Genomic DNA, 27,293 nt, shown 5'->3' with positions numbered 1-27,293 from the left:
ACTGAATACCATGCCTTAGGCCAGTGCCTCTAAAAACGGAATGCACACACATCTCCTGGGGATCTTGTTAGAATGAAACTTCTGACTGAATAGGTCAAGAGTAAGGCCTGAGACTCTGCATCTCCACCAAGCTCCAGGATGGTGCTACTGCTGCTATTCCTTGGACCCCCCAGTATGAGCAGAAAGGGTTTAGGAGATAGGAAGTGCAAAGGACACATCCCCACCGAGAGTCCTTCCAGCAGGGATTAATACTGTCCCATCTTGGGGGGAAACAAGAAGACTCATCTGGTAGTGATTGCACATGATGTGGATCCCATCAAGCTGGCAGTCTCCCCACCTGGCTTGTGTCATCAGATGAGGGTTCCCTCTGCATTATCAAGAGAAGGGCCAAGCTGGGGCATCTGGTCCACAGGAAGATCTGCACCACCATTGCCTTCACATAGGTTAACTCGGGAGACAAAGGAGCTCTGACTAAGCTGGTAGAAGCCATCAGGACCAATTATAATGACAGATATGATGAGATCTGCCATCACTGGGAAGACAATGTCCTGGGTCCAAAATCAGTGGCTCACAGTGCCAAGCTGGAAAAGGCAAAGGCTGAAGAAGTAGCCGAAAAATTAGGCAAAGTGTATGCTGTTCAGTTTTCTGTACACAGAAGTAATAAAGATTCTCCTACCAAAAAAAAGAGTAAATTTTTAAGATAGCGTTAATCTTGCAAGTAAAATACGTATGTCTGCTTCCATGTGAAATCAGTCAAAATTTAATTGTGATCCCCTAGTAGAATCCAGATGTATTCCTCCTTCTTGTTAGTATTATAGTAGAGACTTCATGACATAATGCAGTGATACACTAACAAAATATGTAGACACTGAAAATGAATCATGGGAACTTTTGTAAATGCTTAAAATAAATACATATCCGCAGCTTTCAATGGTGTACTCCAGGTTCAATTGATAGAAATAGTTTTAAGATGACAGCACTGACAGGGAAGATGAGAAGGAAAGATAGAGAATTTAAGCTGTTTTGTTTCTTGAGATGTTCAGAATGAGATTGCCAGAACATTTGCTTTTCCATGAATGATTTAAACCACTAAAATAGAGCTTTGAGGCATAGCTGAAGTATGAATTTAAGAGGCCAAGTCTGGAAGCCATCCCCATCCACCAATATTGTCCCCATCCTCAGAGACAAATTTGTAATGCTTCTGAGGAAGCTGACGAGTGTCCTGTAACACCGGAAATATCAGGAAGTTTGTGTTAAAAACTTAGTGATCATTTTTCAAGCATTTTTACACATCTTTTAGTATCAGTGACAGTGAATTATGGGGAGCCAGGACCTTTTTTAGTTTCCCTTGGTTTAAAATGACAACTAAGGGAGGAGTAAATAGATAGAAGGGATTGTTATTATAACACCTGAGGAAAAAATCCTTTCCATAAATTATTTTGTATATTGTATGAAGACCTAATGTAAGTTTTCATATTCAAATCCAGTATCAGACTTCATCTATTTACTATTTATTGTGTAACTCACCACACAAAATATAATTTCTTATTTTTGATATAAATGTTCTTTATTATCATAGTGATAAAGTCCCAGATGCAGTATTTATTGAGGTTATTTTTTATGGTAATCATAATATGGACTATACCAGTTTTTGCTTGGAATAGCAGCAGTCAGCACTACTAGATTTCCACTCTTATCTTGGCTCATTATACAGTATCAGGCAAGTTACTTAACTTCCATAGACCTCAGCCTCCTCGTGTGAAATTGAATGTATAAACTATACAATTACTATATCTCTTTAAATTTATAGAAATAGCATTACAGAAGCATAAAAAACTGTAAATGACCCAGGGTATTTGCCTAAATATTCCTTCATAACCAAGCAGGTATTCCTGATACTAACACCAAGTTCAGGAAAGATCAAAGAATGATCAATGAATAGTTCAATGTCCCTGTAAGCTTATATGCAATTCAAGCATTCATTCAACCAATGTATGGGGATGTATAATCTGCTAGACATATGAAGCCTCAAGTTTTATATGTTCAATTCTGATATATGTTGCTTAAATCAGGGCTTGGCAGACTTTCAAAAGTGACCCTATTGGTAACATTGTTCTTCTGAACAGTAGTAATTATTCTTTTGAATGCTGGTAAGTGCAAGCAAGAGGATAGTTGTGAAAATGAAGACTGGTTTTTTACCTTATATTGTATATTCTGGTGTTCCAAGAAAGAAACCTCCCTGTTGCTGGATTCCTGTGAAATCAGTGGGCTATTTACTTGTCTAGTTGATTCAACCAGTTTATGTGCAACTACTCGTAAATTAAACTCTGTCGCATTTCCAAAACAAAAATTGAGGTACTATTAGGATAAATTTGATCATTTTAATGTTTCAGTTTAACAAATGAGAGAAACGAAAGGGACTAGTAAAAAGCATATGAAGAAGCAAGTCCAAATATGGTAATTCACAGTTCAAAGGAGAAGGTGTCTATCATCTCAAGAGCCAGCAGACCACAAAATAATCACATTAAAGATGAATGCAAGCACTGGGAGAAATGATGCCAGGAAAAGGCACCATATGTTATAGATTCTGGTATTTGTCAGAGATAAGGAAAGAAGCTGAGCCTATTCCTGGATGGGTCTTCTAATAGAATAAAATGAGAGGTTATGCTCAGTATAAAACTAGGTATTTACAAAGTTTTTTCCCATTAAGATCTTCAGAGATATTTAAGTCCTAAGAAATATCAGTATTGCTTATAAGTACCTAATTCAGGTTAGATAAAAAATCGTATCTAGAAAGAGAGTGTTTAGAACATCATGCATTTAAAGTGAATAGTTTAGCTTCATGGCTGAGCAGAGATTCCTAAGTTCAAATCGTTTCCGTTTATGGGTTGTTTGGCATTTATTAAGCTTCTTAAAGGGACTCTGTTCAGTTGCCTCTGCACATACATCATTAACTGCAGTATTGAGAGAATGCTCGCATGACCCTTAGACCACTGTGACATATAGAAGCAGTCCGTTTACAGTAATTATCATTACTGGCAAGAATAAGCTGCGTATTTCTTTCCATTGAAGGCAAGCTTAAGTGTGAATAGCAAGCTTGTCTATGGAACATGAATGATTCTCTGCCTTCTGTTCTGTAGTGCCCGTTATTTAAAAAAAGAGAAATAACAATCAACAACCACCGACCCCTTAAAAAGTGGGACTTAGGGGCGCCTGGGTGGCTCAGTCAGTTAAGGGGCTGCCTTCGGCTCAAGTCATGATCCCAGAGTCCTGGGATCGAGCCCCTGCTCAGTGGGGAGTCTGCTTCTGCCTCTTCCTCTGCTTCTCCCTGCTTGTGCTCCCTTGCGCGCGCGCGCGCTCTCTCTCTCTCTCTCTCTCTCTCTCTCTGTCAAATAAATAAATAAATAAATACTCTTTTATAAAAAAGTGGGATTTATACCAAACATACATATGCGCCTATGTGCATTTATGTGTATGTTTGGATATGTGTGTGTGCTTGTGTACATACATACATACATACCACAGCCTGGGAGATTGAACTTCTTATATCTAATAACTGTTCCAGAATGTCAGGACCTAGTCAGGTGCTATGTATGCAAATGGTGTTTATTTACAGAATTTAATTTTTTTTACATTTCAGATTACTGTTACTGCTTTTTCTACTTGCAAATCAGTTACAAAAACCCCTTGGCTTTAGCAAACTGAGCTATTATAAAGGACTCTGGGGCTTCGTGTCAAGTAGTAATAGGAGCCCATGTATAGCTAAGCTCTTCGGTGGATGTAAGGTACTTAACTATTATTGAATGAGCCTATGGATCACCCAGTATCCACATCACAGTATTGGTAGTCTCTTTCTCTATTCTTCCTTGCAGATGCAGTAGCTCTGTGTATCAGTGTATTTTGTATCTGTGTGGAAAAACGGCCTCCAAAGAAAGTTGATTGCTAATCTAGACCTGGGCTGTCCAACAAGGTAGCTACTGGCCCCAGAGCACTTGAACTGTGGCTAATCCATTTGAGATGTACTGTAGGTGTAAAATGCAGAGATTTCAAATACTTGGTATGAACAAAAGTGAAAAAAATCTCAATAATTTTTATTAAGATTACATGTATGTGATAATATTTTGCATATATTGGGTTAAATAAAATATATTATTTTAAAATTAATTTCATGGGAGGCACCTGACTGGCTCAGTCAGTAGAATGTATGACTCGATCTAGGGGTTGTGGGTTCCAACCCCCCGTTGGGTGTAGAGATTACTTAAAAATAAAATCTTTAAAAAAATTAATTTCACCTGGTCTTTTTTTTTAAGATTTTATTATTTATTTGACAGAGAGAGACAGTGAGAGCAGGAACACAAGCAGGGGGAGTGGGAGAGGGAGAAGCAGGCTTCCCGCTGAGCAGGGAGCCCGATGCGGGACTTGATCCCAGGACCCCGGGATCATGACCTGAGCCGAAGGCAGACACTTAACGACTGAGCCACCCAGTCGCCCCAATTTCACCTGGTCTTTAAAAAACTTTTTGTAATGTGGCTTTTAGAAAATTTAAAATTACAGATACGGTCCCCATTCATGGTTCACATTATATTTCTATTGAATAGCCCCGATCTCGGCAGAAGTGACAAGAAAGAAAACAGCTAAGAAAATAATTCTTAGAAAAATGATAGAAGGTATGAAATTTAAAGTGATAAATAACAATAACTTCTATGAACAAGTCCACCATAGTCGGCAATATGCTTGTATTCCCCCCAAAAAAGATTTTGAATATTTCATATAGTGTTCCAGTCAATGCAAAATTGTTCACCAAGTGAGAATTGAAACTTTAGCAAACTAGAGCTGTTAATGGAAGTCAGATTCTAGGAGAGGCAAGAGAACTGAAAACATTTCTATAAAGTGATGGGGTGAAAGCAGCAATGAGAGTATTTATTTTAGTCAATTTTCTAAGGGAAAAGTGTATCTTATGGTGATATTAGTAAATTTGGGGATTTGTGAAGATCCTAGATGCATTTGAATGTCGAGGATATAATGTGGTTTTCCCTAGTATTTTTTTAATTTTATAACCTTTTTTTTAACCTCAAGACATCAAAGCTTAGAATACAGTAGTCCCCTCTTATCTGTGGGGGATATGTTCCTAGACCCCCAGTGGACGCCTGAAACCACAGATAGTACAATACCCTGTATATACTGGTTTTTTTTTCCTATAAATACATACCTATGATGAAGTTTAGTTTGTAAATTAGACACAGTAAGAGATGAACAACAATAACAATAAAATAGAGAAATTATGACAATATACCGTAATAAAAGTAATGTGAATGTGGTCTCTCTCTCAAAGTGTATTATTGTACTGTACTCATCCTTCTTCTTGTGATGGTGTGAGATGATAAAGTGCCCATGTGACAGGATGAGGTGAGGTCAATGGTGAATGACGTAGGCATTGTGATGTAGCATTAGGTTACTACTGACCTTCTGCATATATGTCAGAAGGAGGATCGTCTGCTTCCAGACTGTGGTTGGCCACAGCTAACCGAAACTGCAGAAGGAGAAACTGCGAATAAAGGGAGGGGCTACTGTATTTCATTAACTCTCTCAAGGTTGCACAGCAATGTTGAGCTATACTAGGAATCCACACCTGTGTGATTCCCAGGCTCCTGTGACAAAATATAGCCTTGAGACCTTGGTCCCTGGAACTGCTCTGCAAAATAATGCTTTTATGCTCAATAGTTTTCAGAAAAGCTGCATATTCTGTTTCCCTGTGGAACATTATCCATTTGTTAGTATATTAAAGGCACTGGGAAGTACTGAAAATCTATTGAACTTTGTTACATTTTTTTCTCAAACTTACTTTACCACAGAGCACCTCTTCCCCTTCACGTGCATTTATATATCACATATCACCTGTATATGCCGGAACTCATCTCGAGAACAAGACTTGGAAAAGCTGAAATATATTCAGCTGCTTCCTATTATCTGTCACTGTTGATTTTTAATTATGAATTACAAGTGAAGGTGACTTTGAGAAAATATAAAATCTTCAGGATGATATATCATGTCATGTTCAGATGGCTCCCTTCTAGCTTGATCAGAGAATCAAACCTGGGATTTAAAAATACACTTGGATGCATTTCTTAGTTATTATATCCATAGCGTGTGATCCAGAGACATTCAAAGAAAGCTGTATTTAGACTCATCACTGTCTAGGAGTCTGTTTTCAGGGGACATAGGGTAGGGTTTGCTTCTAATAAGATTACACTTCTAAGTAAGAACTTGGGACTTGAAGAAGCATTGGCAACATAACAAATGCATCATTGCCATCAGAAATGTAATGGCCCCACAATTGGTACTGATTACCTAATGACAAAAGTTTCATAACGTATTTCCTGGTTTACATTATTTTTCATTTTATGACTATTTTTCTATAAATTGTGCAAAAAATGCCATCAAGGATCATGAAAACAGACTGTTGTCGAGTTCCTACAGCAGTGAGAAATTTGAAAGAGTTCAAACAAAAAGCAAAATCTTGTTACTTAGCTCTTCTATATTTGGAAATTGAGCATTTCTCAGAGGCACTTCTGTCTCTGGGACCTTGGGAGCTGCATACTTACCACGGAGTTCCTGATTAGTATCCTGGTCACATTCCTGTCCTGTCCACCTGACTTTGATTATCTTGGGTTCAGAACATGATCCTCCAGCTTCCTCCCAGAAAGAAACAATTTAGGAACACAAACTCAGTGGTAACAAGTTTCAAGAGTTAAAGACATGCATTCTTCCAGCCCTGCTTCACCAGACATTCTTTTGAGATAGCCAGCTTCTTTAGATTTGACACTTCAGTGAATCCTGAGATACACTAAACAAGGACATGAGATTACGGAGCCCTTGGTTTCCTTCTGCAAAGTGCAGTTCACTGAGAAGACTGTGTTCACCAAGCCATAGGCTATTATACAGCAGAACACCTTTGCACTCATGAAAGACTGATTGGGGTTAAGAACCTAGAGGCTAGCTTTGGATCCTGTTTGTACTGCACCATGTAGCCTTGATCCTTATCTTTGTCTCTGTGAAGTAGGGCTATATTTCTCTTTCCGCATCAGCTCAGAGGTTTTCTGTGAGAGTCAAATGAGGTTTGTTTGTGAAATACCATAGGAGTATAAAGTTTTATCATGTGATACAACATTTGCTGGTGGGCATCATAGATTATGGAACCTTAAAGAATCCTTGAGAGATTGTCTTAAACATTCATGTGAAATTATATATAAAACCAGTGGTTCTCCTGATTTTTAACCTATAAAATTTCCCATGACTCTTCCTCACAACATCCCTCCCCACTACCAAAAAAAAGTAGTTTACAGTAATGTGTTGTGTAACGTGAATGAAGATGGGAATGGAGGTGGTAGGTAAGAGAGTCCAGAAGATGGAGGATTCTCATGCCATTCCTAGATTTAAGCTAATCATCCTGTGATCTCTTAAAATTTCTCCATGTCCTCTAAGAATCACTTTAGAGGCAGAAAAAAAAATGACCTTATGAAATCATTTTGAATGTTCTGGTAGAATCATGTGCAGGTCCTATGGAGTTCATCCAAGAGACGCATAGTCCTGGTCTCTGGAGTGAGACCGGGTTTGGGCTATTGCCTACAAGCTGATTCCTTCACTTACTAGCTGTGAACCCGCTCTCGGCTTCAGTGTCCCCATCTGTAAGTGGAAATAACGGTAGTACCCACCTCATAAGGTTTCTGTGGAAATTAGTGAGATAGTATTGTAAAATGCTCAATATAGTGCCTGACATATGGTGAGTACCCCAGAAACATTAGCTGTTACTACGTCTGCTGCTGCTGTTTGCAACCATCATCATTAAAGACAGGGCTTGATGAATTCCCTTTACTTGTACTAATTCTTTTAAAAAATACCAGTAGCTCCATTAAGAGACTATAAAAGGGCTAATAATAATTGCAAATGACAATAGGCTCTTGGCTACTAAATTCTGTTCTGGCAAAACTGCAACTTGTTTGAAATGTTCCCTGTATTATAAAAATGAATAGAGAATGAATAATGGCTATTCCCTCTTTTTTTGGCAAGTCAACACTTCTGTATTCAGGGTTAAGAGAAGTTTATATAGGTGATATTTTTTTCAAGATACTGTTTAGGAAACAAAATAATTAACTTTGGCTAAACTCATTCACCAAGTCTGTGATTATACTTGAAGAGAGTAACTTGGATTCTAAGGGTCCTACACCTCTTATATTTTCTTTTTATCCAAAGAATAGTAGTCTACCATAACTTCTGAAGTCATTCTCAATACACACCTACGAACAAATGAAATTTATACTTTTCTGTTTACTTCTCAGAATATTAAAATTAATTTTCTTGATGATTAGAAGTGCCCTTTTAACAGCATTTTAGAATTTTAAAAATTTTTCTTTAGTGACAGTATTGCTTGATATGTAACTTTAACAAAATTCCTGTCGAACGCATTAAATACAGTCAGCAAGTGTCAGGAAAATATTTAGCATAAATCATGCAAAACTTAACATAGATTTTATGCCCACTTCAAATATATAATAAAGATGAGCTACATCTTAAGGATGGAGAAAATGAGGCTCTTAAAACCTGTAAACCCTTAAAGCATCCAGTCATTGATGTGCTTGCCTCATATAGGTGCAACTTACTCTAAAAATAATTGGAAGATAACTGTCAACTAGTACTCTTTAACAAAAGGGAAGACATTTCACTTTAATAGCATCTTTCTGGGTGCTATCTCAATGTAGGACATTCTAGATTCCCACTCCAACTTTAGATAGGCTGCTAGATTTTTAAAGATAAGATTCCTATTTTTTAGATCCATATATTTAAAATACATACAATTTATTGTCCCCAGTTTGTTTTTAATTTTTAATATAACTACCCCTAGAACTAATACAGTGTTTTTTCTTAAGATTTTATTTATTTGTCAGAGAGAGGGCACAAACAGGGGAAGCGGCAGGCAGAGGGAGAGAAGCAGGCTCCCCGCCAAGCAGGGAGCCTGATGCGGGGCTCCATCCCAGGACCCTGGGATCACGACCTGAGCCGAAGGCAGACACTGAACCGACTGAGCCACCCCGGCGTCCTAGAACTAATACAATGTTAATGTACCAATCTCTGAAATAGTTTCAAAGAATCCTAACCTAGAAGAGCTTTCAGGAATGGATCAGATTACTGGAACAGGCAGGATTGAGGATTAGTTTTTGGTTGACTCTGTAAAACATCACCTGTGAAAACGAAACACTGCCATTCACAAATATTACACCTAAATATTTTGGTCATTAAAACATGGAAACTAACAGTAGACAGTTTAAAAAAGCATGCCTGTTTGATTTACCCAGGAATTGGGCGGGGGTGGGGTGGGTGGTTTCAAAAGAGCAACTGATGCAGGCAGCTTGCTTTTGACAGCCCCCTCTCCCTTCTTCCCCTCTGTGCCCCCTGCACACCTCCATGTCCTCAGAGCTGTTCTTCCTGTATATTCCTTAGCAGAATCTGCTGACAAGTGAAGAAGACTTCAAAGTGTAAATAAATCATTAGACACGAATTAGTGCTTTTTTTTTTTTCCTCTCAGGAGCACTTGCATGCTGACATGAACTGAGCACTGAGTGCACAGACTAAATCCCTAATGGAGCTGCATCCTGCGTCAGGCACACAGGACTTCTCTGTGGGCAGCAGGTTTGGCGGGCATGCCAGATAATCATCTACTAGTGAGGCTGATACGCTGAAGATGGAAAAAAACAGGAAGGAGAGAAGGCCAAAAAAATTAAAGGGAACAAGATTTCGATGTATTAAGTCCATTTTATAGGCCTGGCCTCGTGCTGGGCATTTTCAGTGGTCATTTGACTAATTCTCACAACAGTTCTGAGAGGTGGGCATTATTATTGCACACATACTTTTTGTTAACGGCTCTGAAAACGGAAGTCATGTGGGTAAGGGGCCTGCTGGCTCATGAGGAGCTAGGTAGCTGAGGTTTGAAACTGGGATGCCTCGCTCTGCATTTAAACTCTTAGGGACTGTACCTGCATCTGACAACAAGCACCAAAAATACATTTCCAAAAAATATGATAATAGCCAGAAATAGGGATAAAGAGAAATAATCCAAAAATAGCTCTGTTGAGGTTACTGATGGAGAGGCAAAAAGAAATGTAAAGTTTTTTTTCCCTGCAAGGGTTCCCTCTGAGGATCGCTTTCCCTGGCTGTCTGGCTTTGTGAAATTATACCTTCCCTGGTGGCTGGCAGCTGAGTGTGCCCTTCTTTCTGTCAAGGGCAGCTTACAGTTCATGGCAGAGTTTATTTGAAGCTTGTGGGTACCAATTCCAGGCAGCAAGATACTACTTTCAGAAACTAAATTAGCTTTCTTCAGAGTCACAGCAGAAAGCGATACAGCAAAATTGATTACCTTAGGGTGCCTTCCCGGTTGTTTTATTGCTTCTTGAGCCAATTTGTTCTCCCAGTGGTGTCACTGTTACAGAGGCCGGTTCTCTTCTGTTCTCATTTTATGAATTGGGATCATCTGAATATAGTCATGGACCGTCTAGTCTAGACCATTTTTCTCAGAATTACAGAGATGGGGAACATTCCAAACCATCCTTGTTCCAAATGGCAGGGAGTGGCTTCAGAATTTATTTTTGGAATCTTTTGAGCTATTTCTATGGTTTATGTGAATACTGCATCGATTGTAAGCCTGCTCCTCTCTGTTCATTAATAAGGGTATGGGAAGCTTATGATAAGACCAAAGCAGTCTGCTACCATCTAGTTTTTCCCGTTTCTACTTTCAGGCATTTCCCCCGTCACACAGAAAGGTAGGTGCTAAAGAAGCAATTCTTCTTTCATCCCTGAGAGGGAGACACTTGTAGAGGTACCACAGAATCTGTAAAAAGAAAGAAAACAACAAAAAAAGCTCTCATTATTATTCTACTGGTGTCTTTCTTTAAGTTGATCTTTGGGTAAAATTGATGAATGCATGTTGTATGGTTCAACTCCATTTACAATCACTAAGCACTGACCCCCCCCCCCATAGAGGCAAAAAGTATATGTTTCTTGAGTAACAAAGATGATTAGCCACCACCATGACCCTGAGCAAGACTGTGAAAAAAATGCAATTCTTCCTTCTCTTCCTCCTTAGTTCCAGAGTCTGGCCACCTTCCAGTCTTCGCAGGTTTCTCCTCTGCAAAATGGGTGTTCTACTCTCTGAAGACTCCTACTGTTGCTGTTATTCAGGGCTGGTTCCCATGCTCTCAGTCCAGGAAGGCAATCTGAGCCCTTTACTGTTGATTAGCGTATAGAGCACTTATATTATCCTGGCCGGGGCTGGGCTCTGAGAAAACATTGGTGAATAAAACAGGTATGGTCTCTGCCCTCACAAGCCTGACCAATGAGTAGGGAGGACAAACATTAAACTTGTCATACCAAAATTAAATGCATAATCAGATAAAGCATATCAAAGGGGAAGTAAAAAGCCCAAAAGATACTATAAAGGGGAAAACCAGTTAATATGGGGTTGGAAAATCAGAGCTTATGGGAGAAAATAATATAAAAGCTGAGAAATGAAGGGTGAATAGGAACTAGCCAAGGGAAAAACAGAAGAAAGAGTGTTTTAGAAAAGGGAAAAAACACGTACCAGTAACTTTCAGGAAGAGGTGGGAAGTGCCAGGTGATTTCCATTATTTTTACTAAGGAGTGACTGATTCACCGGTTTATCTCTTCCATAGATGATATATGTACAATGTAATTGATAAAATATAAGAAGAGGTTTGTTTCAAGGAATAAGGGGAGAGCCGCATTAATGTTATTATACAACTGTGTTCATACAGTTCTGCTCTCCTCCCTGTTAACCTCGGTCAAACAGCGGTGGTATGAAGGAGTTGCTGGAAGGCACTGGTTTTCCCAGTGTGCTGACAACCAACATAAAAATGTAAATACCCCTTGCAACCAAAGTGCTTACTATGCAAACACAGCTTCAAGGAAAGTCCTCCAGGTCAGCTCCTCCCACTTGTTTCCTCTCATTCCTTACGTTAAGCGGCTTTTGTCAGACAAGTTACCAGTCTTAAAAGGCTATCGGACGTATGGAGAAAGGACACAATTCAGTTTGAAACTGCTCAGAGGCATAATAATGATTCTGTGCATTTTATGTTTAAGTTTTGTCCCTGAAAGAGAACTATAAGTAGCATTAAACATGTGAGGGTATCTATTATTCAGATAAGCAGCAATATTACTTTTCAGCTTTGTTTCAGCATAAACAAGACCTGCAGGTTTAACAATTTGCATACATCCTTAAACAATGTATTGTTTTCATTTTAACATATTATAAATACAGTTTTGTATTTCTTAATGAGATTACTGTCCTTGGGTTTCAGGATGTGTGTAAAAAACAGTTAAGGCATTAAAATTAAAGATAAACAATCTCCACCAGAAATAATCTTAGCAGGTTATTGAGTAAAAAATCTCGAATCCAGCAGATGAAGGAAAAACTCCCTAAGGAGTCTTTAATTAGAACTCTTTAGGACTTGGCAGAACTGGAACCAAAATCTCTCCATAAAAATGAACAATGCCTCAGGTCACATAAATTAACAAAATCTGAACCCTAAAAAACAGCATTATAACAGCTGATTTTAATTGTTTTAAAAATGAGCTCAGGAGAGGCACACTGAGCTTCCTGAATTTCTTTTAGAAGTGAATGATATTGGTCGCCTGGGTGGCTCAGTTGGTTGGGCGACTGCCTTCGGCTCAGGTCATGATCCTGGAGTCCCGGGATCGAGTCCCACATCGGGCTCCCTGCTCAGCGGGGAGTCTGCTTCTCCCTCTGACCCTCTTCCCTCTCGTGCTTTCTCTCTCTCAAATAAATAAATAAAATCTTAAAAAAAAAAAAAGAAGTGAATGATATTCTTGTCAGCTCTGGATCAGTTATGAGGTATTCTTTTTTTTTTTTTTTTTTCGAGTAGGCACCATGCCCAGAGTGGAGCCCAACATGGGTCTTGAACTCATGACCCTGAGATCGAGACCTGAGCTGAAATTAAGAGTCAGATGCTTAACTGAACCACCAAGGCGCCCCCACAGTTATGAGGGATTCTGTATGGGGAATGTAAAAACAAAACAGAAACAGAGGGACAACAAAATTCTATACCATTCTATGCCTCCTTCACTAACGAGAAGCAGATGATAATAATGCTTGCATGAAGGCTATCAATGAATAACTCACAAAGTTCCTCCTTTCCATCTAATTTTTAATGTAGCTCTTTCCTTGTCTTCCAATATGTAGAAAAAATAGCAATAATCCCTGAGGGAAGAGGGTAACAGAGATTCCCTTACTGGTGAGCAATTTATGTGAAAACAGCCAGCTCACTTTCCCTTGCCTCCTTTTTACCTAGGGAACTGAATTTGTGGGTTTGTAACTGGATTTTGATTAGGAAGCACATTCTGTGGCCATAGAAGAAAAACTCGAACTACTAACTTTGTTGTATTCGTTTTAAATATTTTTGGCTGTAAGTAATGAGATACCAGGACCTACAATGGCTTGAAGAGATAGGCGTTGCTTTTGATGAAGTGACCACTGGAGGCATTTCAGCTGTTTATGATGTTAGCACCAAGTGCAGAAGGCCAACGTCTATGCAGTTTTCTTGGTTGTTCTTCACGACGGCAAGATGCTAGTGCGACTACAGACACCATGTTGGTGTTACATGTGGTGATGAGGAGAAAGAAGAGGACTGGGGAGGAGAGAGGCAGCTCTAGTTGTTTCTATTCCATTTATCAGAAACACAAAAGCCTTCCTCAAAGCCCTTAAAAGATTTCAGCTTATAGCCCATTAGCCAGAACCATACCATATGGCCATCTCTAATGGGAAGGAAATCGGAAAGTTAATATTTACTCTCTAGTCTCTATAATAAGTGCAGCAAGGATGATTGGGAGATGGAAAAGGCTATACGAACAAGACTATCATGGACACATTTGCTCTATATTCATATATTGTTTTCAAAGCCTTAAGTTAATTTGTTAAGCTTTCTCAAGGACAAGAGGATAGAGAAGAGCTAAAATCTTCGTGCCAAATGCAACGTAACCCTTGGAAAGAGTGAAGTACGATGGAAAATCAACTAGAAATGATCAAAAAGTGCCTTGACACCAGATCTTAATAAAACTTTAGGTAAGCCAGTCAGTCATGGATCCTAAGGTTCTCTAACCCGTAATGTAGAAAATAAGAGTATTTCTCCTAGTTTTCACAAATAACACCAAAAATATCTTGGTGAAGTATATAAATTTATAAAAATAAATGGAAAGATATAACATTACCAATCTGTAATTATTTAAGGTGAAAAATTTGTTATTTGCAGGAGAAAAACAATCAACCAAAATAACCATTGCTGTCTCTTAGTCATCAACCATGATTTATGCCCTGTCTATAGGATGAACACAAGAATAAATAATAATTGCCTGGGACATTTTAATCATATTATCCCCTGAAACAAATGATGGTGAATAAACTGGCTTTCATCAACTCAATCAATGGTTTATTCAGTACCCATGTTGCAACAAGTCTTCTGCTAAAGGAGTACTTAGGATTTGGGGAGTGAGGAAACTGGCAGAGAATGATAAATGAAATAGGACAAGGTCGAATAGATGGGCTGTGGCTCAAGGAACTGGGAACAATTGTTGTTTGGAAGGGTGTGTATAAGTTTGAGAAGGGTTATGCTAAAGTATGCGAGCATTCGATCAGAGTCTTGCAGAATGATGCCACTCCTAGAAAATGGGTGGAAGCAACAGACATGGGATATAGAGGTCTGTGTGTGAGTAATCGAGAGTGACTGTGTTTTACTGGAATCATAGGAAAGAAAACTTGGAAGATGGAAATTTGAATTGTAGAAGTCCTGAAATGAGGAAATGAGGAAATTAACACGGGACATTCTGAAGAGCAGTACTTTGTTTATTTTTTTTTAAAGGTTTTATTTATTTATTTGACAGAGAGAGACAGCGAGAGAGGGAACACAAGCAGGGGGAGTAGGAGAGGGAGAAGCAGGCTTCCTGCGGAGCAGGGAGCCGGACACGGGGCTCGATCCCAGGACCCTGGGATCTTGACCTGAGCCGAAGGCAGACACTTAATGACTGAGCCACCCAGGAGCCCTGAGCGGTGCTTTGTTTAAAAAGATGTGTCTATGGCTGCAGAACACGGTTTTTCTAAAGACTATCAAAATGGTCCTGGGAAAAAATATTAGTGTAATCCTCCCTAACCCACGGTTGCCGTTACCACAGCCAACCACAGTCCAGAAGCAGATGATCCTCCTTCTGACATATCTTCAGAAGGTCAGTAGCCGCCTAACGCTACGTCAGAATACCCACGTCATTCCCCTCACGACATCTCCTCACATAGGCATTTTACCATCTCACGTGACCACAGAGTACAGTATGATAAGATGTTTTAGAGGGAAAGAAAGACCACCTTCACATCACTTTTATTATGGTTAGCTTGTTATAACTGTTCGATTATGAGTTATTGTTGTTCATCTCTTACTGTGCCTAATGTTTAAATTAAATTTTCTCATAGGTATGCATATATAGAAAACAACAGGATAGGGGCGCCTGGGTCGCTCAGTTGGTTAAGCAACTGCCTTCGGCTCAGGTCATGATCCTGGAGTCCCGGGATCGAGTCCCGCATCGGGCTCCCCGCTCAGCGGGGAGTCTGCTTCTCCCTCTGACCCTCCCCCCTCTCATGCTCTCTCTCTCTCTCTCTCTCATTCTCTCTCTCAAATAAATAAATAAAATCTTTAAAAAAAAAAGAAAACAACAGGATATATAGGGTTCAGTACTCTCTGCAGTTTCACACATCCACGGGGAGTCTTGAAACGTATCTCCCGTGGATAAGGGAGAACTACAACATTCTGGGATGAGGGCATGTGCCACAGGAAACATATGAGTGTTACAGACTGAATTGTGTTCTCCTAAAATTCATGTTGAGGTCCTAACTCCAGTACCTCAGAATGTGATTATATTTGGAGATAGGGCCTTTAAAGACATGTTTAAGGTAAAAAATGAGGTCATCTGGGTAGACCCTAACCCATGTAACTGGTGTCCTTATAAGAAGGACCCATATAACCCATATAGCCTAACCCATATAACACCCATGTAACTGGTGTCCTTAAGAGATTAGAACACAGACAGGCACAGAGACTTTGTGAAGATTAAAGGGAGATGACCACCTACAAGACAAGGAGAGTGGCCTCCAGAAGAAACCAATCCTGTCCACACCTTGATCGTGGACTTCTAGCCTCCAGACCTGGAAGAAAATAAATTTCTGTTGTATAGGCCACAGAGTGTGTGCTATTTGTTATGGCAGCCCTAGCAAACTAATACAATGAGCAAATATTACTTTTGTTAAAAAAAAAAAGTAGTGAGATAATAAACTAAACTCGTGGAAGTAAAATTAGAACAAAGGAAGTTTCTGGACGTATTCTGTAGGTAGAACATCCCTGAAATTCACAACTAATGCAGTGGGGCATGGGGATAAAAGGTCAGTCATGACTGAGCTGTAAAGACTGGGAAATAGGCAAGTCCAAAAGGACACTGGGTTGGTAGAAGAAAAAGATGGATATGGTTTCAGCTGTGTTTCCATTCAGAAGGTGCTGGATCCTTATGGTAGAGGCATCCATCAAGAAGTCAGAAATGTGTGTCAGACATTCAGAAACTGATGAGATGGCCAAGTAAGCCAGTATTGAGTATAAACAAAGTGCCAGAGCCCGAACCACCAAAAAATGAACTGTACAGTTCCTTTTAAATAGCTGAAACAGTATCACTGAATTTCTTTATATATCATTTCAGTGACAGACAAAGCTCTTTGATTTTAAAACCAAATAAACCAACTAAGCAACCTTATCTTTCTGATGTCTAATGCTTAAAATTTCTTTTGAAAAGGAGAAAAAAAAAAAAAACCTAAAGCTTTTATATTTTGGTAAGACCAAAAAGGCAAATGCTTCATGGAAAGGTCAAATGATGATTTGAATTCATACAAGTATGAATATATGAGATTAGATTCTTTCCTGAGAATAGATTTTAATTGGCATTAGTGGAGAGTGGGAAACATTGAGACACACTCCCCCTCCTTCTGCAAGAGAGCATATGGTGCAAGAGGAGGTGCCGTGAGTACCACACAGAAGAGGTTGCCTGTGGCCAGTTGGGAGACGGCATCCAAATCGTCTCAAAATAGTGAAAGGATCATATTTCCCTTACTAAGGGAAAGTTGGCTTTGATTATATATTTCACTTCTGTGCCGTATTTTGCTTAAACCCTACCCATTGGGGAAAATCAAGAATTTAGAATTAGCTTTCCAAGTCAAAAGAGTGTTCCCTGCTTTTATCTCTTGTTACTAAAATGTCCCACTGGATCCCAAGAGTGAAGCTTAGCTGACGTGCTTGCATGAATTGTTTATATTGTTCATTAATTAATGTGACGAACATATTAAAAATAGGACTCCTAGTTTTCATCCTGAGGGCTTACGCATAATAGCAACAACCTTTAGCAAAGTACTGCATTATTTATTTATAGAATGGTTTTGACTCATTTAATAATGCTCTGTAATTAATTTGTAGATTACTTTTTGACTTTGTGCAATTTAGCATTAAGTTCCTGCAAACGAAAACATTTTCGCTGCTGTTATTTAATAGTGATCAATTCCCCTTAATGTCTATAGATAAATAAAAATGTTAGTGTGGTTCGAATGACCCAAACTTCTGAGATAGCTGTTTATTTTATAAATTTTTTTTTCGCACTGCAATAGTTAATTTTATTTGTTCAAGGGCTCATATTGCAAGCATTAAAGCAAGCATGGGCTTTGATTTTGTGAGCCCAGATTCACATATTTAGGAAGATAAAAGCAAACTGTGATCCATGTATATGGATGAAAAAATAAAGGCTCACAGTTAATCACATCATAGTTTTAAATGTCTACAGCCTAGAAGCCAGAAGTCACAGATCTTTTAGGTCTTTCTGGATGTCCCACAAGGTATCTGCACTTTTCTTGAGCTGGGCAACCTCATCATCCTTCAGCTTCTGGTTGATCACACTGGTTAAGCCCCGAGCGTTCAGGATACATGGAAGGCTCAGGAAGACTTCGTTCTCAATGCCATACATCCCCTTCACCATTGTTGACACTGGATGAATCCTGGATAGATTTTTCAACATGGATTCAATGAGATCAGCCACACTTAATCCAATAGCCCAGTTGGTATATCCTTTTAGCTTGATGACTTCGTAGGCACTTTCCACAACCATCTTATGCACTTCCTTCCAATTTTCACTGTCGTTGTCTGTTCCCATTTCTGGATTCAGTTCCTGAAGAGAAACGCCTGCCACATTCATTCCACTCCACACAGCCACACTTGAATTGCCATGTTCTCCCAAAATCCATCCATGGCAGCTGCTGGGATGAATGCCAAGTTTTTCAGCCATGAGATAGCGAAATCTAGCAGAATCCAGATTACACCCACTTCCAATTACACGGTGCTTGGGTAGTCCACTTAGTTTCCAGGTAACATATGTGAGAATATCCACTGGGTTGGAAACCACAATTATGATACAATCAGGACTGTACTTGACTATCTGCGGAATAATGAATTTGAGGACATTAACATTCCTCTGCACCAGATTGAGCCAGCTCTCCCCTTCCTGCTGGCGGACTCCTGTAGTCACCACCACAATCTTAGAATTGGCAGTCACAGAGTAATCTTTATCCTCCACAATTTTAGGTGTCTGAAGAAATAAGCTCCCATGTTGCAGATCCATCATTTCTCCTTTGAGTTTATCTTCTAAAACATCCACAAGGGCAAGTTCATCAGCCAGAGACTTTCCCAGAATGCTGATGGCACACGCCATACCAACTTGTCCAACACCCACTACAGTGATCTTATTGTTTGGGATGGTTGCCTCTTCTTCTGCAACTGGTGCAATCAGTTTTTCCTTAAGAGTTGCCATTGTGCCCAGAGAGAACCCACGGGGAGAGTCGTGCGAAGAAGACAATGTTAGCTGCGTCTTTATAAATATTTTTTAATAACTACTGTATTTTAAGCAGTGCTCTAGGTGTTGGGGGAAAGATTCTGAAAAAGTAGAAAATGTGTAATTGCCTTTAGGTGTTTTACATTCTTTTACGTTCTTGTTTAACCCTTAAAGGTGTTAAGTTCAAATCATAGGAGGAAGGACCAAAATCAAAGAACACAAGATGATGAAAGAATTTTTAGAACCACCTTGTTTTGTTCCTGAGTGAATACAGATGTGCTCAATTTTATACATTCAATACCTAAAGTCTTATGATTGTTAATCCAAATCTTGGACCTCCAGAATTACGCTGTGTTTCATGATGAAACATTAACCTGTGTTTAGTACATTTCATTGTCAAGATATATTTAAGGATTTCAATTAAGTGTTTAGACAAAAGAGAGAAACTTGGTCAGACAGTGTAATTTCTGAGAACAATTTACTTATGAAGCAAGCATTCTGATTAGATTTAACCTGGGCCTTCCAAAATGGTTTATGTCAATGCTTTTCTCTAGGGAGGTCTCTTAAGGTATGACTCCATGAAAACATTGGCATGGAAGTCTGCCATATTTGCCTCATCTTGGGGCTCTAAGTCAACAATGCTGATGTAACAGTTGTCAAATGAGATAAGTAACAGCCCAAGACTTTCCCTTCCAGTAGGTATAGTCTCATGGAAAATCACCTTTGAATCCAACAGATGGAATGAGGCCACTGGGTGTAGCCAAAGGGAAAATCCTAAAGGAAGTCCCCACTGGTCAGTCTTCTCTGCCTCCCATTCTTGAACTTGGTAAAGCATTCAAAATGTCCTTCCTTTAGAGGAAGATGCAGTCAGTGATTCACCTATTGACAGAGAGCTGCTTGTGGAAAGTGTGGCCCCGCCACAGTACAGCGGCAGCAAGATCTGATGAGCAGGTGAGCTGCCCCTTTGCATCCTTCCAGGCCTGCACTTGGCTCAGATGAAAAGCTCAGGCTTACGAGCTGCCAGAAAGTGTCTGGCACAGAGCCCACCTGTTTTCTCCTGTGCAAGTATTCAATTGACTCGATTCCTCAAAGAGCTATGTGCCGGTGAAAGTGAGTTCATTGTTGACCTTTAATTGCCCTGAGGTTCTAATGATGTGATGGATGTGAAAGTGATTTTTGAAATCACAATGCAAGTACAAGATAACTTTTAGTCATTATTTCAGTACCTGAGGAGAATGTAAAAATAAAGAGAGCCACCAATTTTACAAGGTCCCATATGAGATAGCGTTGTTTTCCCACCTACTGCAGGCATCTAGAACGTGTAGCTCATCTAGGCTGTCGATTTGTGAACTGAGTATTGAAGTCACTTTCCTTTGTTCTACAACACGCCCTGGCGATACTTCCACCATCTGCTGTGCACGTGGGAAATCTGTGCACTTTTTCAAACAATGTGAGACAAATGCCCAGCTAGGTTAGCCTAGTGTTTAAAGCATCATAGAATGAACTCCTAAAAAGCAGCTACACGTATGTAATACCTACTATATGCCAACACCATTCTAATGTTTTATATGTAGTAAGTACTTTATTCTTAACAATAAACATATGAGGTATGTAACTATGATTACCCCCATTTTACAGATGTGAAAACTAAGGAATAGAGAGATGAAGTGGTGTGTTCCGAATCACACAGCCACAGCTAGGAAACGGCAGTCAGACCTCAGATCTTACTGGTCTGTCTCCAAGTCTATACAATTGACTGCTGTACCATATGCTTTTAAAATATTGGTTTATGACTATTGTGCTATTTCTAATAGTAGACATAAGGTTTTTCTGTTATTTATATTTCTTCTTTGTCTTCTCCTTTGGATCTAGGAGCACATGTAATATTACCAGATTTTAGCTCATAAGAAACTTCTCTGATGATCATACATAAAATAGTTTACATTTGTAGTAAATTTATGTATTGTTAAATGTTTCTCCTTATGGTTATCTCATTTGATCCCCTCATTAGTCTTTAGAATGCATAGGGCTTTATCCTCTTTTTGCAAATGAAGAAACATCAGAAAGATTAAACAGTTTGTTCAGCTTCACATCACAAGTTTGTAGCAGTTCTAAGACCAGAAATCAGATTTCCTGGCTCTCAATCTACAGCCCTTTTTCCAGAATGTCATACTGTTCCCTCATTTCTTTGTCTTATAGTTTGAAAAAAAAAAAAAAGTGAGAAGTTTAAGAATCCTAACAAAACCGGTGAACAATTTTGTGAGAAACATTTAGAATAATTTTAGATAATTTTAGTTCTCACTAAAGTAGAAGGTGAAAACACATTATGTTAACGGTGGGCTAGGTCAAGTTAAGTGCACATAGCTCGGTTCCGGCTTATTAATTTTCATTTCTTGGCCAGCTAATGTGAACACCTTGAGAGGACAAGTCTCAAGTGCTCTCTTGCTTTTTGCTATTGCTTTTTTAAGGTAGCTCATTTGCACTCGTTTATCATTCCCTTCCTTCACTCAGCCCCAGAAGCTGTGTTGCTAATTATTGACCCAGGCAAGCCTCGAAGAGGACAAAGGCAGGTAAAATTGAAGTGCTCTTTATGTACAATCAAAATGCATTTTCCATTTTTCAGAAGGAGCAAGGCATTTTTAGCTGTGAGGTTCAGAAACCATTCAGTTGTATGAGCACTTGAGCTTCTCTGCTAAGAATCACAACTCAGTTTTTCAAAAAACTTTTTTTTGATATTTCATTTACAGCCAGTTTCTTGGAGTATCAGGGTGTATGCATGTAAATTTTTCCTTTCTGTATTAACATGTAAGACAGGGCAGCATAATAACGTATTTATTCATTCATTAATATTTCTCTAAGAGTTACCAAGAGTGAAGAATAGTGCTAAATATAATGGGAAATGTTTAGATGTAAAATTAGCTTATCACAGGACCGGACACATGGTAGATGCTCCAGAAATACTTGTTAAGCTGAAATGGGTTATCCTATGAACTGTATCCCCCTGCCTTGGTATCTAGTCAGGAACTTATGAATTCATGAAATATACGAAGATCATATATTTCATGGAATTTAAGAATCATCTCATATAGCCCTTTTATTTTTAAGAGATGACGCAGTGGAGAACCCAGGCAAATTGTATGAATTTTCCAAGAACACACATCTATTTGGGAGGATACTGTTTTCATCATCATGATGTGTTTTAGAGATTACACCTATGTCAGTATCTACGGTGCAGAGCATCATGGGAGAGGAGCTGATGAATGTCCTAGAACAGTATTACCGAATGAAAATATAATGCAGGGCGCCTGGGTGGCTCAGTCGTTAAGCGTCTGCCTTCAGCTCAGGTCATGATCCCAGGGTCCTGGGATCGAGCCCCGCATCGGGCTCCCTGCTCGGCGGGAAGCCTGCTTCTCTCTCTGCCACTCCCCCTGCTTCCCTCTCTAATTCTCTCTCCCTGTGTCAAATAAATAAATCAAATCTTTTAAAAATATATATAATGCATACCGCAATTTTAATTTTTTAATAGCCACCTTTAAAGGGTTCAAAAAAGTGAAATTAATTTTAGAATGTATTTTATTTAACTGCATATATCCAGAATATAATTTCAAGATGTAATCAATATAAAAATTGTTAATTGGCTATGTTAAATTTTTTTGTACTAAGTTCTCAAAATCCAGAGTATATATTATACTTTTGACAATATCAGTTTGGACTAGCCATATTTCAAGTACTTCATAGGTAGGTCCATGTGGCTTGGGGCTACCCTATGAGACAATATAGCTCTAGTATCACAGGGGTAAGATTACTATGCTTTTTTAAAGCTACAGTTTTTTTTATTATTTCTTATTTTTAAAGTTTGATTTTAATGTAAAGGCCCAAAAGTAAAATTCTACCTAACTGACTCAACAAGATAAAAAAAAAATTAGAATGACCTGTAACCATTAGAGAAATTGAATCAGTACCATTTTAACCACCCCCTCCAAATTAGTAAATAAACCAATCGTCGAAAGTATTGACTCAGATCATTCTACCTACAACTTCTACCAAACTTTCAAAGAAGAGGGAACTTGTCCCTTTTACAAATTGTCTCATTTTACAAGTGACTATCCTTAAGTATACAGTTTCCTTTGCAGCACTAGTAGAAGCTTAAATTGTTAACTAATTTTTTAAATGTGATCAGACAATAATCTTAGTTATCATTACTATCATTATTTTTCACTTCCTTCTGAAAATGGACAATTAGTTTTATTATGGAGAAATAGCAGGATGCTACTGTTTAACAGACTGCTGTATAGGCCCTCTGTGCTTAGCACTTCATAGTAAATGAAAAAAAAAAAAAGAAGAAGAAAGAAAGTAGGAAGAAGTTATCCGTCAGAGGAATCTAAGCTTGCCAATTATTTTTAGAGATTTATAGACCAAAAATCGAGGTTTTCTCTTTCTCGCTATTCTTCAAATTCCTGTTTCTAATGAGAAATTCTGCAGCAGTAGAGGCTACTGCATTATTCGATGTTCAGTCCACAAAAAGCTAATGTAATTGTGGGTTTGGCTGTCACCTTGACCTTTTCTTGGATCTTTGCTCAAAGCTTAGGTGAATATGTTGGGGGAGGCTTTCCTCTTTTACATTTGTCAGCTTTCGAAGTAAAACCAGAGCTGGCCTGAGAAAGAAAGAGAAAGGCAGGAAGCAGAACAGAAAAGCTAGGTGACATTTCTCTAGGCTTCTGAATTTGCTACAGCATGATCCCTGTGATCATTTCATACTCAGCTTTTCAAAGGGCTATCACAGTTTCATTTTATTTTCTGGCCCAGGGGATAAATCAGTTGACTTCTACAGCCTTTTCCTCAAACGCTGACTCCAATTCTCTACATGGTACCACATTAATAATGTTTTCCTTTTCAGCTGTCATCAGGCCGTGCAGCCTTCCAAGATTTTTTTTTTTTTAATTCTTTGTTCTTTTACAGTTCCTATATACAAGCACGGATTGTTATTAATATCAGTGCAGTGAGGAAGATAGACAAGTGTTAGAATCTTTTTAGCTGTAACAGAAAACTGTAACTCAACTGGCTTAAAACATAAGCCCGAAGTGGGAAACTCAAGTCACTCTAAGTAATTCAATGACATTATCAAAGTCCTGTCCTTCGTTAATTTTTGCCACCCTCAAGTACTGGTGATTTTTTTTTTTTTTTGGCTTGTTCCCCCATGATCTCAAGACGTCTGTCACAGTTGTAGCTATCAAAATTCAGATAATTATGAGAGGTTTAAAAAAAAAATCTTTCTTTTTAAGTCTTCTTTTAAGATGAAAAAACATGTTTCCCAAACATACTTCCTGTGTCTGACTTCTCTTCAACGTCTCATTTTTCAGAATTGTATCACATGTCCTAACCAATTACTACCGCAGAAATGATACCTCCATGATTAGTTGGGACAGTTGGGTTTCCCTCATGGGAGCTGGGTCTGAGACTCGCCTCACTGTTACGTACATGCAATGGTGTGTGGATATTTGAATCGTATTAAGGGTCTAATTAGAAGGAGAAATGGCTTTTGATTAGGACCCCTCTAGAGTCAGCCACAATGTAATCAGAACAGTATTATAGGGTAATAAGTGCAAGAGGAAGCATCTAAGTTCAGGACACTATAGAAACACACAAGAAGGACATCTAGCTAGGGTTATGAGAACAAGGGAGAGAGAGTCAGAGAGAGTGGTCTCCTAAAGAAAGTTACCTGACCAGAGAAATAAAGGGTATGAGAAAATAAGCAAGGGAAGGGTGGTGGGCGGCGAAAGAAAGTATCAGATGGAATATCACATGCAAGTGACTGGGGATAAGAGAGAACATAGTGGGCTTGGGGAAATGCAAAAAATTCAGTTTGCCTAAGGTATAGAGCACAAGGAAGGCATCAATTTGAAATCAGACTGGAGAGGAATACTAAGCTAAATAATAAGTCTAATAAGTCATATAGAAATTTATACCTCATATTTCTGCAGTGGGGAGCCAATGAAAGATTTTTAGGTAGCAAATGACATAATCAGATTTGCACTCAAAAAAAAAATCTCTTTAGCGGCTGTGAGAAATTGGTTTGTATATGATTAAGAGTGGAGGTAGGAAAGGGTGAGAATCAATTACAGCAATCCCGGGGGAAAAAATGGTGATGCGGCTGCAGACAGGTGGATAGATTTAATTGATATTTGGGAGTTTTGACTAAACAAGACTTGGTTAAAAGGAGAGGAGAGGAGTGGCGATCCATAATTACTCAGAGTTTTGACATGGTACCTAGAAGGATAGAGATGATGTTTATTTAGGATAACAAAGGAGAAGCCAACTTGGAGGGGAGATGGACAAATTTACATTGTACTTAATTAGTTCGAGAGGCCTATTCTGTCTGAAATTCAAGAGAGATATTCCTGTTCTTAGAGTACTTTCAAGTGCTAAGGGATATATTCCCCAGGAAGTGATGTAGACCTTTCTAGAGGTACTATATAATTTATTGCTAAAGATGCGAAGTAAAAAAAAAGTCAGATATGGTTTAGAGAAGAAGGAAATGCTTCTTCCTGAGGAATAAAAGAACAGGAGAATCTGAAATTAGACAAATGGGAATTGTAGAGGGATGGGAGCACTGTACTCTCTACGAGGCATGGCAATTCGCTGGGTTGCTAGGGCAAGTTCGAATGGGTACGATAAAATGCAGTTTGTATTGGTCAGAACACCTAGGATCCCAGGAGAAAAAAATTATACATATTACCTATAATAATCTTTATTGCAAGGTGTGTTAGTTATAGACACAGTAATGCTACATAACAACCAACCATAAAATATCAGTAGCATGTAACAATAAGGCAATTGTTTCGTGCTCCTGGGTCTGCTAGTGCGCTGGGGTGGCTCTGTTTCAGGCTGCCGGTTACCTTCATGTTTGTTCCTCCTGTTTCTCCTTCTTCAATCAGCGGTTTCCCAGGGCCTGTTCTTCTCATGGCCGAGTTGAGAACTCCCAGAGTGGCAAGTGGAAACATTTTATAACTTGTAAGACCTCAATTTGAAATAGGCAGTATCATTCGTGCCCACATTCTGTTGGTCAAAACGTACAATATGGCCAAGCCCAATATCATTCAGGGAGTTGGTGGGGGAGGGAGAGGACAGGGAAGGCAGAGAATAATTTGCTGAATAATAATCTAATCTGTGACACGAGGATAGATAGAAACTTGAGTTGTGGGGTGCCTGGGTGGCTCAGTCGTTAAGCGTCTGCCTTCGGCTCGGGTCATGGTCCCGGGGTCCTGGGATCGAGCCCCGCATCGGGCTCCCTGCTCGGCGGGAAGCCTGCTTCTCCCTCTCCCTCTCCCCCTGCTTGTGTTCCCTCTCTCGCTGTGTCTCTGTCAGATAAATAAATAAAACCTTTTAAAAAAAAAAAAAAAAAGAAACTTGAGTTGTCATGGGATTTGACCATCCGCCACACAGTTCCTGGAACATCAGGGTTCTCAACTGGGGAGTATCCATTTGGCTTCTTAGACAAAATCAGGAGAGCAACCAAATTTGAGTGGCCTCCTTTTTTTGCATATACTTATGCTTTCCAAAGGGATGACAGGGGCCCATAAACTGCTTATGGAGCTGATTAATTATTGGTCAGAATCAGAACCAGAAGCTTCATGACCATCTCATGGTCATGATTAGTTTCTTTTAGTTTCATGCAACAGTATCAGTCTATTCCTCAAGGACTGGTTAGAGGTTAACATTACCTCCCCCGCCAGCACTACGTGTGAGTGATAAGAACTAAAACATTTAAAAAAGTGATTTCACTATTTTCTTTAATATGTAGTTTCTGGACTTCTTCCAAAAATGTAGCACATTTGTGAAAGCCATGCTAAGGCCTTGTGCTGGTTATTATACTAATAATGTGTCTTAATTATCTCTGAGAAAATATGTGGCCCATGGAAGTGACATAATTTTCCCATCATGGCACAGCTAAGTTACGTATGTTAGACCTGTAGATATCCTCCACCTATGCTGTCTCTAAATCTCTCCTTAATTGCTTCATAAGCAAGAGATTTTAGCCATTTTTGAGTTCCTAATTGCGACTATAATTGCGTTAATTGGTCCATAAATTCTCAAGCCCAAATAGTCTCATGGTGCTTGAGTAGAGCCGTCTGTGCGTGTGGGTGTGTCCTATTTTTAGAAGATCATCGTTTAATATGGCTACTGGTGACAATAGTTATAAAATACTCGAGGGGAGCTCACTTCTTGTCTCTCTTCACTTCCGAAACTCCACTCGGCGCCTTTCTCAGTTCGTTCTGTGGCTTCTGTGCTGCTAGCAATGACCAGGGACCCAA

At 39.1% G+C, this 27,293-nt stretch overlaps 2 protein-coding genes across 4 annotated transcripts in view; one reads left to right on the top strand and one right to left on the bottom strand.

Annotated features, from left to right (window-relative positions):
• Nucleotides 1-27,293, top strand: part of PDE4D (phosphodiesterase 4D) — a 746,399-nt gene that overhangs the window by 400,697 nt on the left and 318,409 nt on the right. The window lies entirely within an intron of this gene.
• LOC114220974 (L-lactate dehydrogenase B chain-like) lies at nucleotides 17,926-18,972 on the bottom strand. Its single transcript, XM_028119062.2, has one exon. It carries the CDS (start codon nucleotides 18,958-18,960, stop codon nucleotides 17,956-17,958), a length of 1,005 nt encoding a protein of 334 aa, XP_027974863.1. The 5' UTR covers nucleotides 18,961-18,972; the 3' UTR covers nucleotides 17,926-17,955.

Source organism: Eumetopias jubatus, unplaced genomic scaffold (genome assembly GCF_037043125.1).
Source record: "Eumetopias jubatus isolate StellerSeaLion01/CBP00866 unplaced genomic scaffold, mEumJub1_p1.0 scaffold_5, whole genome shotgun sequence".
Lineage (NCBI taxonomy): Eukaryota > Metazoa > Chordata > Mammalia > Carnivora > Otariidae > Eumetopias > Eumetopias jubatus.
This window is presented reverse-complemented; position numbering and strand designations above follow the sequence as displayed.